We start from the raw sequence: 15,086 nt of genomic DNA on the forward strand, positions 1-15,086 counted from the left end.
TTGTTCAATTAAACTGAACTTATATTTTTTTTCAAGCACACTTAAAATGATTTAATAACTTATATGACTTATGGCCCATTTTATTTTGTGTTAATATTTTTCTTTTTTAAACACATCACAAAACTCCTGTGTGTTATCCCTTAGACTTCTCCCCTCTCAGAATTGGGTATATACGTCAAAGCCGTTGTTCGTGGGGGTGCCGCTCAATTAGCAGGGGCGCCTAGCGCTGGAGATCGAATTTTGACGGTTAACGGGATTTCTTTGATTGGTGTTGATGAAGAAATCGCCGCGAAAATTATGACACGAGCCGGTCCTGTTATAACCCTTAGTTACGTTAGGGATGCGAGGGGTCCCAGTGGATCCATTCTCAATGGTAGTATAGCAGGCGATGATACGGCTGCACTGTCTCCCAGATCTGGGAGAGGTACTTTTTATTTTATCCATCTTATTTAAACCTAAAATAAATTTAAAAATTTTGGCTTATAAACAAGAGTTTGTTTTGCTCTTTAAAAATAGATGATCTCTGACTGTTTTTTGAGAAAGCTTCAACATCATTTAATCAAATTTTACCTAAAATTCCAAATATTTTATAAAAAATCTTTTGTGATTTTTATACTTAAAAAATATCTTTCATGATGAAATCACCAATTTTTTGGTCTTTGAAACAAAATCAAAATCTTCCATTTTATGATCTTTAAAGATTACATGGGCAAAATTCTTTTTTTAACTTGATTAAAATCTTTTTTGTGAGTCATTTTTTTAGGCAATTTCTTATTGTTGATTTCTCGTTATCCTCCTTTCCAATATTTTTTTAGGTTCAAACCGCGCCTCTTATCAATACAATACTTTATCGATTGCCAATGGATCTAAAACTACTCAACAACCCATCATGAACGATCATTTCGTTTACTCTTCCCATTTCAACTCATCTTACGATTTAAAACAATCATCGGCTACGCTACCTCCCAAATCTACCAGACCACTATCCCACCATATCAATGTTAATAGCCCTCAGCCTTATAAGATTAAATTTAGTAACGACAGGGTACAGTTTGGTCATCAATCTAATCCTAATAATAATAATAGTAGCGACTTGATCGCTCAAGGCAAAATGAATGCAGGTTTCATGAACACCTTAATGACGAATAGCCTTAGTATTAACGAGTCGTCACATTTAAAATCCAATATTACCGCCAATAGTTCGACGAGTAAAGATTTCCAGCCTCCTATTGGTTCTTACCCAATATTCGCTAACAGTCCAATCAGTTTCAACAATAATAATAACTCTCCTATTCCTTACTCCAAGCCTTCATTCACTTTCGCTAACAATCATAAAGTTTTACCTCTTGGTTACTCGCATCGGCATACCAAGAGCTACAGCCCAGCGATAGATAATCAACATCCGAGCGTGAACGCGTCTAAGTAATTTTAAATATATTTTAAAGAAATATTGTATATATTTTTTTTAAATAGAAATCCGCCATATGATTTAGGAAATTATCCTTGCATTAATTATGGCAATAATTATTATAAAGTGGCCGTCCTTCCTTTTTCGATCGAATCGGAAAACGCATCATCACCGTCAACTTTAGAAAAAGGTAAATATTATACATACGGTATCGCTTTTACGTAACGCGTTTTCTTTCAAATTATAGGCCTTCAAAACCACTCTGGTATTTCTTTATCCAACCTAACTTGTTCGAATATCAACAACGAAGCTGTAATTAGGAATTCCGGTAAACCAATTCCGCAAGATAATTACATTGGAGCCAAGCAAAAAATTCTGTTTTGTCAAGAAATGATGAGTAATAAATTAATTTATATATATGTTAGCGTCAAGTTCAGTAGATATGTTATTATTTCAACCTTAAGTCATTTTCTGAGCGCATTGGAGAAAACCTACACTATGATTTAGAAGATTTTGTTATGAACTTTTGAATATAATTTATATGGTTTCCATATTATGTAAATTATAAATAATTCAAAATTTAATGACAAAAACAATGTGTAATTTTAAGGTAGAGACTCTAAATATGTTGGAATAAATTTCCGGTAAAATCAGATTTTTTGAAAACACCCTCAAAATAGGATTTAAGGTTGATAGAATTGACATTATACACTAATTTTTTTAGTTAGCGTTATAATATAACGGCTTCTTCGTTGTAAACCAGAAATTTAGAGCACAAAAATACCGGAAAAGTTATGAGTTTAAAATCAATTAATTCTCGCCATTACTAAATTTTTTTTAGGTTTTTTTTATGATGAGTACATTCATTAATTGATATCTCTTTAAATATGATATTAAGATTTGCAAACTCTTCTTGTATCCCTACATCTTGTTTGTTGAACATTTCCAAGAAAATTTTTAAAGTAAAAGTTTTAAAAAACAGCTTTGAGCGTAGGAATATTTTTAAATAATATACTACAATATTATTTAATGCTTTTTTTGATACGCAGACGAGTTGCACAATAAAGGAGATTTAACGCACGAGGAAAATGAGAAACTGAACGCCCTCATTATGGAATACGAATTTCAAAAGAGGGTTTTGGAAGAAGAGGAGATGTCGGAAGACGACGAAGCCAATCGATCACCCGATAAATTATTCAATCAAAATGGTTAGGGCTGCTAATAATATATATAATTTTTTAAAATTTTCTATCAGTAAATATTTAAATAAAGTAACCCTGACCGGAAAATAAATAAATATATAATTTAATTATGTGAAATAGTGCGATCTAGTTTCTAAAAAAATGCTATGCTATAAATTCTCAAATATATATTTTTTTACAATTTAAGCGTATGTTAAACAATTCTTTATCCCTGAAAATGGACAAAAGATCGATGATTTTCCTTATAATAATACATATGAAAATTCGGCGGACAACAATATTCAGTTAAATTAACACAAATTTTTGTATAATACCACTCAGTAAAAAAAAATATAGTAAAATAGTGTGTCCAAATGGAAGAATTTTATGCGAAAAATCTATTTTCAAGCCCTGCCCGAATTTTTATGCTCTGGCCATTTTATTTTGAGAAATTTTATAAATTGCTACGATGGGAAATTGTAAATATATTATATAATTTTATTTTTTTTATAAATATCGGCTCGGATTTTAAAAAAATTTGACTAATAAGGACCAAGTTCCTATCAGAGGCAAGTCCTTAATATTACATATGATAAATGATTATTCAATTTAATACCACTTAAAACTCATGTAAACATTTTATTTTTCAGATTGCCAAAGATCGAAAACTTAGATTTATCCATTAATGTCAAAAACAACGAAAGGAATGATCACAGTTCCGCCAATAAAAACACCACCCCTAATTTTAAACAAGTATATATATATTTTTTTTTATCGGACTAAAATAATTTATGATCTGGTTCAGACTCGGAGATCTTACATATTTTTGCTTCGTTTTCTTGGTGTTAATCATAAATATATTCTTTTAGAAAAAATCCCGAAATTTGTTTTTTCCTTTTTGTCGAAAAATTCCACTATTAAAAAAAAAAAATTTCTCGAATCACATTAGGCTCAAAGCTATTTCGGCTCGGATTTTGTTGATTCTGAAATAAATAGTTCGGGCGCACGAGGGCTCTAGTTGTAAACGTTCTCGTTTTTTATAACTTTTTTGCATTTTGAATCGTTTTATTTAAAATAATAAAAAAAAATAATTTCCATCTCAAGCCATCATCCTTCGAATACGATAATAACATTAATTCAGCCAAAATATCTGTCAATCAATCAAAAACGAATATTGATACTAACCTGAATAAGCCCAGGCCCCCGGACCGATCCTTCGCTTCCTTCAATGCTACCAATTTTATCCACGAAAATTCGAGCCTAGGAAATGACGATAATCTTGCCGGTAATATCCATTTCACCCAAAAAAATTCGGAATATCAACAGGGTTTTAACAACTTATCTTACACTCCGCTCATTCAATATAACCATATGAAGGACACCTTGAATCAAAACGAAAATAATAGCTCTAATGTGTTGAAGGCGCCGCAATTTAAACAAACCCCCGTCGTCACCAATCATGACATTTTTAGTAATTATACTCGCACTAAAAATCTTCAGGATATCAGTAACTTATATAAACCCGACCTGCAATTATCATCGCACCTTTTTAACAGTGAAGGAGAACGAGGTTTTTATAATAAAATCCTTATTATTTTTTTGTGCGTATTTATAATTACTACCCTCCCCCACCCCAATTCTAAAAATTTCCTAAAAGCCTTTTCATTTAAAATATATTAAGGCCCAACTCCCAACTCGAACAATAACAATTATACCCCCGGGGTCATAGGGGCCCAGGAGGTTTACTTAGATCCCCGAGTTAAACTTCAAATGATGAAACAAAAGCAACAACAGTTACATCACGCCGATAAGATGATAAATGCACCTTTCAATGACAACGAATCTCGCTCGTATACGAGTGATCATTACAGTAATTATCCTTCCTTTTTTGGATTACTTTTGTTTATTTTAATTTTATTTTTTAAGCATTATTAATTATTCTATTCTATACAAAATTAATACAGCTAAAAAGTCTCATTCCCCTACCAAACAATACAATACTTCTCAATTTAATAAAGACACGAATATAACCATACCTGGCAACTCTAATACTATATCAAATGTCAATCAAAGCGATATAAGCGATCCTTCAAACATGATCGAAAACGACAATAATAGCCCTGAAAGGATGAGTTTTCGCGATAAAATGAAAAAGTTTGCTCAGGTAGGTTATTTTAAAACTTTTTATTCTTACTATAAAGTGAAAAAGTAACACGTTATCATTACTTTGCAAAAAAGTAACTGAACTGACGTTACTTTTTTTACAGGACCTCATAATTATATTTTACAGTACTCTACTCATAATTGTAAAACATCGATTTTTCCATATCATTTGGATTTAGTGGGATTTAGAGCTTTAAAAGTAGTTTTTATCACCCTCAAACAATCATATTTATTTTGTTTTTGATTTTTTCATTTAATAAAGGTATCAGCTTCCAATAATCACTTGATCCCTTCGCCTTATTATGGCTGTGAAGTCGATAATAACCAACTATCAGACCCCGCTGACCTCTACCATATTAATCAAAATGGTAATAGTCTCTACTCGAAAGAAACTAATGTTGGACCCCCGCCGATACATTTAGTCGAAAAGCTTAGAATATCTAAAACTCAGAAAAAGATCGAAGATACACTTTTGCATTTATCCTAAAATTCTTAATAAATAATACCTATAAAATAATATATTTAAAACACAAACATTTGTTTCATCTTTTTTTAATAATTTAGTTACATCGGGAAAAGAAATTAAGCAAAATTATTATAATTTTTTTTAGAAAAATAATAAAGTTTAAAAAAATTTTGCAAATAACAAAAAAACTTTTTATTTTTTTTAGTAATATTCGATTTATAGAATTTATTTATATTATATATGTTTTTTTATACCCGAATATTTTATATATATATTATGAATAACGCGATAGCACTTTTATGAAAGGGAAAATATTTTTTTTCTCTCAAATTTTATACCAAACTGTTATATATAAAATATTTATGTTTCCATCCATTTTTTAAAAAATAAATCTCATTTTTTTTAAAAAAAAACATTGTATTAGATCGTTCCAATATCAAAACATCATTTACTACTTATAAAGCTATTTTTTTATAAATGTCTTTCAGATTCGTATTTGGTATTAATGTTAACATGCATTCCTCAATTTTTATACATTTTATTTTTGGAATGAAAAGAAAATAACCATGATTTTATATCAATTCTTTTTCATATTATAATTTGTACAAAAAGCATTTTTTTATACTCCACCATTATGGATTCATATAATAAATAAATATTATTTTTTTTACAAAATGTTATTTTTTTTATATTTTTAATATTTCTACTTTTATCCGTTTATCTTTAACTCCGCAAAGGATTCATTTAATTATAAATCTGATTATAGATATTTTATTATTATGAAATATTCAACATGCTTTTTATAATTTTTTATATTATAATATATTAAATAAATATAATTTTGTCGAATATTATTTAATTTTTGTTGGCAAAATATAATATAATAAGATAAATTTAATATTTAATTATTTAACAAATTTATCTCCCATAAATAATTATAAAAAAATCTAAACCTTTTTATTTCAACACTAAAAAGTTGATTTGGCCTCAGGATTATAAAAATTTACATTGATTTCTAGTAAGTACTCTACTGTTTGATAAAATCCTTAAATATTTTCTTTGAAGAACAAATTATTAGAAATGCCAATATCTTTTGTTAGAAAATCTTTTATAAGTAAATCTTTTGAATTTTCATGCATAGAAACTTTTCAAAGTAAAGTTAAAAAATCTTAATTGATCCAAAGTATTTTAATTTTGGGAAAGTCAAATCTTTAAATTATCGCTGACTGTTTAAAATTATCTACTGTTTTTTTAAATATAAATTTTCCTACATTTGGTTATAGTTGTATAATGGTCATTGTTAATATAACATGCGATATTGAATCAACCAAAATTTGATGTGATTGAGTTAACCATTTTATAATATTTTTATTTTAAAAAATAGTCATTTTCGCTAAACCTCTGGCCTAGTTGGTTGAGTACGTGTATCTCAATTCTATAGTTTTGGGTTCGAATTCAGTAGGTACCATGTTATTTTCTGTAACCAACTAGGTCATATGAGAGATACATAGAATATCGGAAATGGACGCGCGATTCCCTTTCTTAATTTTTAAAATAATTGGTTGTTATTTATCAAATTTGGCTGTTATATAGTAAATTGCTTTATTCACTAGTGATCTGCATCGGGCCTAATTTTTCAGGCCCGGCCCGAAATTTTATTCAAAAAAGTTTTGCCGGCCCGAACCCGAATTTTTTTAAAAAAAATTTAACGACCCGACCCGGTCCGAATTTATTTAATTACTCAAAATAAAAGACATGTTATATCGTTTAGTTTCAATAAATAAAATCAAATATTTTTATTTTACATAAAAACTTCAATATAAAATTGATGAATTTAGATATATTTTTAAAAAAATTCAAGGTCCGACCCCACCCAGCCCGAATTTTTTAAAAAATATTAGGCCCAGCCCGAAACCGATTATTTTAAATAGAATTAGGCACGAAGCCCGTTCGGGCCGGGCTTAACTTTGCAGATCTCTATTCACTGCGATATTTAATGTTAATCTTATATTACACAAATGGAAATGTGCCCTTATATATCGATTGGCTCATCTTTTTGCCATTTTTAAAAAATCTTTTTAAATTGTATACTCTCATCTATCCAATAATCCCTATTAAGAATATGATGAGCTCATGATTGATTGAGTTTACTAATAGTATTTTTTTAAAATTTCGTTTAAGGCTATTTTTTATATTGTATGTCTTTTAAACGGCCTATTTGGGTCGATTTTTAAAAACGGCCCGATTATGATTTTAGCTAAACTGTAAATTATATTATATAATCCTCGAGGTTTGGCAGAGGTGAAACCTTTCTACCATCTATAAGCAAAATCTTGTGGCTTATATATCATTTTAGCTAGAATCTAAATCGAGCCGTTTTTAAAAATCACTAGAATTTATATTTCGAACCGATCAGATGCCCTTATTAGGAAATAGGTCTGATTTGATCCCACATAAAATAGGATTCGATTTGGAAAATAAAGTTATTATGATTTACTAATTTCTCAATAAAAATTATAAACTCTTGAAGGAAAAAAAAATGATGTAAGACGAGGGATAGGTCCAAATACATTTTAAAACTAATGATGGCCCATTAGTTGAGTTAGTTCGGAAGATAGATGAAGGATTCATCTGTATACTTAATTTAAAAAAATACCATACATCAAACCAAGTAACATTTTTTTAAATATAAAATGTAGCCTTCAAAGATGTGAGGAAAAGGGAGTGGGTAACTTTCCGTTCCGCTTAAGCTCTTTTTATTAATTTTAAAAGAGTCCTTTCTACGTTAAAGAATATCAATTGAGACCTGTGTGTCTTCATTGTATATTTTAATACAAATCAGCTGAAGAAATCTTTTTTTATATAAATACCAAAAGGGTGTGTAACCAGCTTTTTTGTATCTATGCACATACATTTAAAAATTCAATTAATCATCATTATGGTATGCATAATATAGAAGAATACATAAATATTATAGAACATAATTATTATTTTTATAAATATGATATGACTTTGTTTTTAGTAACCGCAAACAAGTGCAATTTAAATCAACTCTATATTATAATGAAATAGAATTAGGAAAATATAAAAAAATTTAATAAAAATTTTACACATTTCTAATAATTCAAATAATGTCATATTTTCTCATTTTTATATGAATTATTTTTATGTAAATAGTATATTTATATCAATAAAACACTGTCCATGAAAATAATGCAATTATTAATTATATTATGAAAATAATTGAATCTATAAACTCCGGTTTGGGACTTGTTGGCGCAAAATATGACTTTTATTTGAATCAATGTTGAGAAAAAAATGATTAATATTTTAAACTTTATCAATTTATAAAGTATTATACGTGTTTGAGCTATCTCAGGTATTTTATAAATTCAAATAAAACAATTATTTTAGGACCCATGAAGATTTTTACAAAAATTGTGCAGAACTGGTCCTCCTTACATATTATGGACAAAGTAAGAATTAAAGTTACACTTGATGGTTATACCTAAGGTTGTATAATCCGCCACTGATTTGTATTTTAAATTCCTAAATCAGATTCCGAATTTGTTATTTTTTGAGCCAGGTTCTAGGGCCGCAATTAGGATTTCTCCATTGGATTATGTTCCACTTATTTTAGATCTTTATATTATATTTTTTATAAAAGTAATTTTGGGCTTCCACTTTTTTTTAATAAAAATGCATTTTTTTTCTAGGAATTTTACAAAGCCGATTTTTTAAAATTATTAACTTTTACTCATTTTTCTTTTAAATTATATTTTATAGTGATATAAATAGTGTATTAATATGCTGTTTGTTTTCTTTTACCTTTCTATTATACCAAGATTTGTCGCTACTGTCTAATCGCTCATTTACCGATGTTCCAATTTTGGGATCAACTAAATATTTGCCTACAATTTTCTTAAAAATTGAAGTCACTATTTTCGAACCTCGATTTACCAAAATTAATTTGCTTTCCAAGACACCCAAAAATGGTAAAACAATAACGCAGAATTCACTTAAAATCTCATAACTTATCCATAACCTTTTCTTGAAAGTTGGCTCTTCATTATGTATCTTACTATTTGTATGAGTTTATGCTGTACTCGGAATGATTGTTGGAACATTCCTGTCAAGAAAATTTGTTTCGTCATTATAGCCTATGATGACTAAACATTTGTAAACATGAAACCACAATATATTAGAATATGCCACAGCATGCGATATACGAGGCAAAAAGCCAGAGCCAAATTGATTTAAACGTGACCATCGTTATATAGTTAAAAGGGAAAACAATATCAGGAAACCACTTATCAAACTTTTACTTATGGGGTAATGATAGTGAGCCAAGTAATTTATCCAAATTTTTGAGTTCCAGATAGGGTTATTGATACCGCCTCCCAAATGTTTCGATATCGGAGAGATTTATAAGAAGTGTATTCAATAAATTGGTTACGAAAAGCCATGATAGTATAATATATTGATCATGGAATAATTTTAAGCTGCGTGATATCCTACTCCTGTTATACTTGCAAAAGGACAAAGAAGTGATTAAGTAGGCATCAGAAAAATTTCCTGCAATTTCAAGAAGAAAAATTAACGGATTTTTCATATAACATAGTTCGGAAGAGGTGTTTGAGAAACGTTCTGTTTTTTAAATCATTATATACCTTAGGAAATTATTATTTTTTACCAAGAATTCCTCTTACTTGATTAAAAGGAAAAATAAACGAGATTTGAAATTTATTCATTATTGGCTCTTATTTATAACTTCAGTGCTATAAACGATATTTTAAAAATGTAACATCGTTATATTTTCGTTATTCCCGAAAGCTTCGCTACCTTCTATAATTTTCGAAAAAAGACGAGTTACTTAATTTTTTTAAAAAAAAGTAACTTTTCAAATAAAATATATTGATATTTACTATATTTTTTTTTAGATATAAGTTAGTCCACAGACCCATAGTTACAAATTTTCCGTTAGGTTGGCGCACTTTTTATTTGGGGTGGCCAATATTTTTGCACTAAAACAAATATTCAGATACACATAAAAGTACTTTTGCTATTTTTATTGAAAATGTAAATGAAAACGAAATATAAATATTCAAATTAATAATTTTGAAATTTTAACTTAAATGAATTAAACAAATAGGTTATATTTTTTTTAAAGCCAATAGATACTAAATTTTTCAATGATTATTTGGTGATCAAAAATCACTAGAAGTTGTTGATACTCCAATGATAGACGCTGCTTATATAATTTTTTAAAAGAATTATGATATTTTCTTCATATATAATATAATAGCCCTAGTAATATTAATTTGAAATTGTGTATATTCCTTTCCACTCAGCTTTTAATAATACCTCTTGCGATTTTAATTTCATGATGTAATGTTTCAATTTCAATTATATAATGAGGCCATTTCTGCTTTAAAATCAACTGAGTCAGGGAAAAGACAGGGGATAGCAAAGTTATAATCATCCCTATTAAATCTTTCTAAAAATCGTTCATCAAAATAATCAATCATACTAATAATTTCCTTTCGTAGAACTCCAAGTGCTTTTCACAATCAAATTATATTTTGATTTAAAAAAATAAGATTTAGGCATTTTATTAACCCCTAAAGACTTTTTATGAGACCTGATATATTCACTTTTTAAATATACCCGGGCCGGGCCTTATATTTAAATATTTGAAATCGCTATTATTAGCTATAATCAAAAATAAGTATAATATATTTTGCAAAAATCCGGGCCGGGTCCGAAATTTTTCTTTTAAAAAAGCCGGGCTGAGCCATGCAACTTGTACCTCTGCAGGTGTCTGCTTTTTATGGATCAGATTAAATTTTGATATAAGAGCCTTATTCTTTATAATGTTGCAAGAAGATACTTTATTAGTAGCGTCACTCTCCTTTACAATTTCAAGGAATTCAAATTTTTTATTAAATTACCTGAATTTTCCTTTAGCTAATATTTTTAAAATGACCTTTATTTAGCTAATATTTTTGAAAATGACATTTTTTTACCTAATATTTGTAAAGGACCTTTTTACTAGCTAATATTTTTAAAATTAACTTCTTTTTTTTTTACCTAATATTTTCAAAATGACCTTTTTTAGCTCATATTTTTAAATGACCTATTTTTCGCTAATATTTTTAAAATGATCTATTTTTAACTAATAACCTTAAAATGACAATTTTAGCTCATATTTTCAAAATTACCTTTATTTTTTTTAAGTATTAAAATTCAAAATTTTCAGGGGAATCTTCGATTATATCCAATATAATATAATTTATATTGATACATTGATACAAATGCCAATGGCTTCGACTGAAAGTTTACTGGAAACGAGTCATGACATCGGTTGGAAAAACAAAATATTAATTCATCATAGCCTCATAATTCTCATAAATGTTGGAAATATTTATAAAATATTAATCTATCTCTGGTCTAATAGTTTCTTAAGTGTATGGCCCATATAATTGCAGGATACGTTAAAACGCCTAAAAAAACTGTGCGAACGTTTTTTCAATTCAAAAAAAAATATTATAGGAATTGATCTGCATCGGGCCTAATATTTCAAACCAAGCCGGCCCCGAAATTTTTTTTAGTAAGTTATGCCGGCCCGGCTTCAAATCCGATTTTGTCCGGCCCGAATTTATTTAAATATAGAAATTAATTTTTATAATTACTCAAAATAAAAAATATGTTATATGGCGTCTAGTTTCTATAAATAAAATAAAATATTTTTATTTTACATAAAAAATACAACATAAAATTGATAAATTTAGATATATCCGAACCCGACCCGGCTCGAATTTTTTAAAAAATATTAGGCCCGACCCAACTCGAACCCGATTTTTTTCATAAAAATAGGGGCCTACTTTTGCAGATCTCTAATAGGAATATTTTTACTTTAATTATTTACCAAGAGATGCAACTTATGATTGAAACAATCATCTTTTTTTAATTTTTTTTCGAGAAAAATATGAATTCCTCTTCGACCAGGCATGACATTTGCACCATCATTTACTATATTGTGTGAATAAATCGTTTTAAAATGCAATTATATAATGTTTTCAGCAGAAAGATTATCTAAATTAATTGTTTCCTATAATGTTATAGCAGAGATAATATTATATCTAATAAAATAAGATTTTATAACTCTAGTAAAGAGGTTTTTTAAACATATATAGTAATGCGGCCATCTCAGGGAAATGTAATTTTATTTATAATGAAAAAAAAAATTGTTAAAATTTTTAATATAATTTCGATAAGCATCAGCACTGATATAAAATACAAATTACTAGAAAAAAATTTGTAGAAAAAAAATTTCGACATCATCTTGTTGCAAGAAACTCATGTAGCCGACACTTAGACTATTCATCTCTTCAAAATATTAACTGTAACATAGGATATGGTAGAATATGAACTTAAAAATAGTTCCTATCGATTTGCTTTCTGAGTTCGCAGCCTTAGTTTAAATGAAGAAGATATTTTTACTAAAACAGTTTTAGGGTAATAACAAGTAAAATTAGATTTTAATAATTCTATTTACAATAAATATTATGACTTTGGAACAAATGTCATCAATTGACGTATTTTGTAAATTGATAAATATTTAAAAATACCGCTAGATATTGATATCTTGTTTGAGGAAGTTATGCTCTCTAATTTTTTTGGTTCTCCAGAATACTTAAAAATAAAGTGTCTAAAGCTTTGGAGAAATGAGTATCATTTTTCATAATACCGTTAAATTCCCACACTTATAAAAAATATTCACAAAGCCGGCTGAATCCCAACACATTGAAGGTCTGCAAAAAATTTTCTCCCGCAATTTCATATTTTTCAATAAAAAAATTTACCAAATTTCTTCCACAATTGGAACCCTGGTTCCAATTCATTCCTCTCAATTATGTTATACTTGACGGCTGAAAAGCAGCGATAAATAATTATATGTATTTGGAACACATTTGTAATTTACTACTAATTTAATATATTATATAATGAAACTATATAGGAAAAATGAATATAAAAAAATATTTTGAACCAAAATAATTTCAAGACAAGTAATTAAATTCAAAAATGTTTATTTGAATTTTCTGCCTAAGGAATAGGAATTCCCTACATTCAAATGTTTGTAATTTAATTTTGTGAGTTAAATTTTTCAAAAACTAAAATTGATAGGAGCGAACTGTCCTTTGGTAGAAGTTGCAATTAGCGAGAATATAAATTTTCTGAGGCTTTATATATTTGTTTATAAAATCTTCTTAAAATTATGATTGATTTATTTTATATATTAATTTTTAAATATTTTGTGTGCATATTTTTTATGTAAAAATTTGATAAATTTATTTTTGTAATTATGATAATTTATTTTATTTGATCTGTCAACCCCGGTTTTCAGGGACAAATAACCAGGTAGAATTGGGATGAAGAATTATTTTGGCATATTTCGATCAGAAATTGCATATTTCTTTCGAATTCGACGTGAGATTGCCAATCACTTTTCATGATTTTTTTAAAAATGATAGTGAATAAGCAGGTTAGAATATGAATTAGGTGATGATAAATTAAAGTATACTATATATTGTGTATCAATCATAATTTATTATGAATTGTTAAGCGTGATTTATGTAGTATTAAGGGATAATCAAAATCTACAATATTTCGTTGGGGGTGGCCAAAGACTTTTGTAATAAATTTCAAGATTAGTGTCTGGCTTAAACACTATTGTACCTACTGGCTAGTTAAATATCAGATTCTATTTTAAAAAATTTACTATTAATACAATTTATAAGATTTTAATAAGAATTAATAACATCAAACTTTATTTTTTATACTCGCTAAAAAATTATCCTTATGAATTTTCTGAAAGTTTTTTGTTGTTGTTTGGATCATAATTTAATTAGTTTTTTATCTCCAGAATAGTTTATGCCGTGAATAAATTCCTTTTACGCATTGGTAAAAATATTTCCGGTATAATCTATTGAACGCGAGATTGATGAAGAATGTACACGTCACATAAACAAATTCAAGCAATGATAAAAGTACGTATACCATTGACATAGTTACAGCATTTACAACTACAATTTCTTTAAGAATTTCGATGATCGCCAGCGGTAACATGAATACTACGAATTCGATAGTTAAAATAAACCCTGTTCTAACATGTTGTTTGTTTTCTTCCACCTTCCTGTCATACCAACTTTTTTTATTTGCTTCAGATTGATGGTAAACTATTGCGCTCGAATTAATACGTGGTCCCAAAGATTTACCTGAACTTTTCTGGGTGGAGATATCATGTACAGTTGGAACGGTTATCTCATTTTTCTCCGAATAATTACTGTAATTCTTTAAAATTAATGCCGCTATCTTTGAACCTCGTTTTATCAAAATTAATTTGCTCACCACGACACCCAAAAATGGTAAAATCTTAACACAGAGTTCTCTTAAAATCTCGTAACTTGTCCATAATCTTTCTTTGGAAATTGACACTTTAGTCGAAATATTTCTCCAATTGTATGAGTGCATGTAAACTGCGTATTCTGAACGATTGTTGGGACATTTGTATATATTTTGGTTGAAAAAAGTTGTTTTATTATTATGGCCCACGATAACCAAATTTTCGTAAACATTAAACCACCCGTACATCGGAATGTGCCACAGTGTACAATATATGAGACAAAAAGCCAGGGCCCAGTTGATCTTATTAAAGGTGACCATCGTGTTGTATTTAAAAGGGATTATGATGGCGAGTAATTGATTTACGAAATATAGAACATAAATAAGGAAACCGAAGCTTATCAAAATTTTACTTATGGGGTAATGATAGTGAGCCAAGTAGGTTATCCAATTTTTGGAGCTC

The 15,086-nt window shown here is 28.2% G+C and overlaps 1 protein-coding gene across 1 annotated transcript in view; it reads left to right on the forward strand.

Annotated features, from left to right (window-relative positions):
• The window catches only part of LOC135932087 (uncharacterized), a 61,575-nt gene extending 55,508 nt beyond the window's left edge, over nucleotides 1-6,067 (forward strand). The window contains exons 22-32 of the mRNA XM_065469430.1: nucleotides 145-424; nucleotides 816-1,422; nucleotides 1,474-1,598; nucleotides 1,656-1,805; nucleotides 2,458-2,616; nucleotides 2,798-2,894; nucleotides 3,240-3,342; nucleotides 3,694-4,159; nucleotides 4,271-4,459; nucleotides 4,554-4,753; nucleotides 5,015-6,067. Of these exons, the coding sequence (XP_065325502.1) occupies nucleotides 145-424; nucleotides 816-1,422; nucleotides 1,474-1,598; nucleotides 1,656-1,805; nucleotides 2,458-2,616; nucleotides 2,798-2,894; nucleotides 3,240-3,342; nucleotides 3,694-4,159; nucleotides 4,271-4,459; nucleotides 4,554-4,753; nucleotides 5,015-5,239 (2,601 nt within the window). The 3' untranslated portion in view covers nucleotides 5,240-6,067. The remainder of the gene's footprint in view (nucleotides 1-144; nucleotides 425-815; nucleotides 1,423-1,473; nucleotides 1,599-1,655; nucleotides 1,806-2,457; nucleotides 2,617-2,797; nucleotides 2,895-3,239; nucleotides 3,343-3,693; nucleotides 4,160-4,270; nucleotides 4,460-4,553; nucleotides 4,754-5,014) is intronic.
• The last annotated feature ends 9,019 nt before the right edge of the window (nucleotides 6,068-15,086 follow it).

This window comes from Gordionus sp. m RMFG-2023, chromosome 1 (assembly GCF_954871325.1).
Source record: "Gordionus sp. m RMFG-2023 chromosome 1, tfGorSpeb1-WG-v2, whole genome shotgun sequence".
Taxonomy (NCBI): Eukaryota; Metazoa; Nematomorpha; class Gordioida; order Chordodea; family Parachordodidae; genus Gordionus; species Gordionus sp. m RMFG-2023.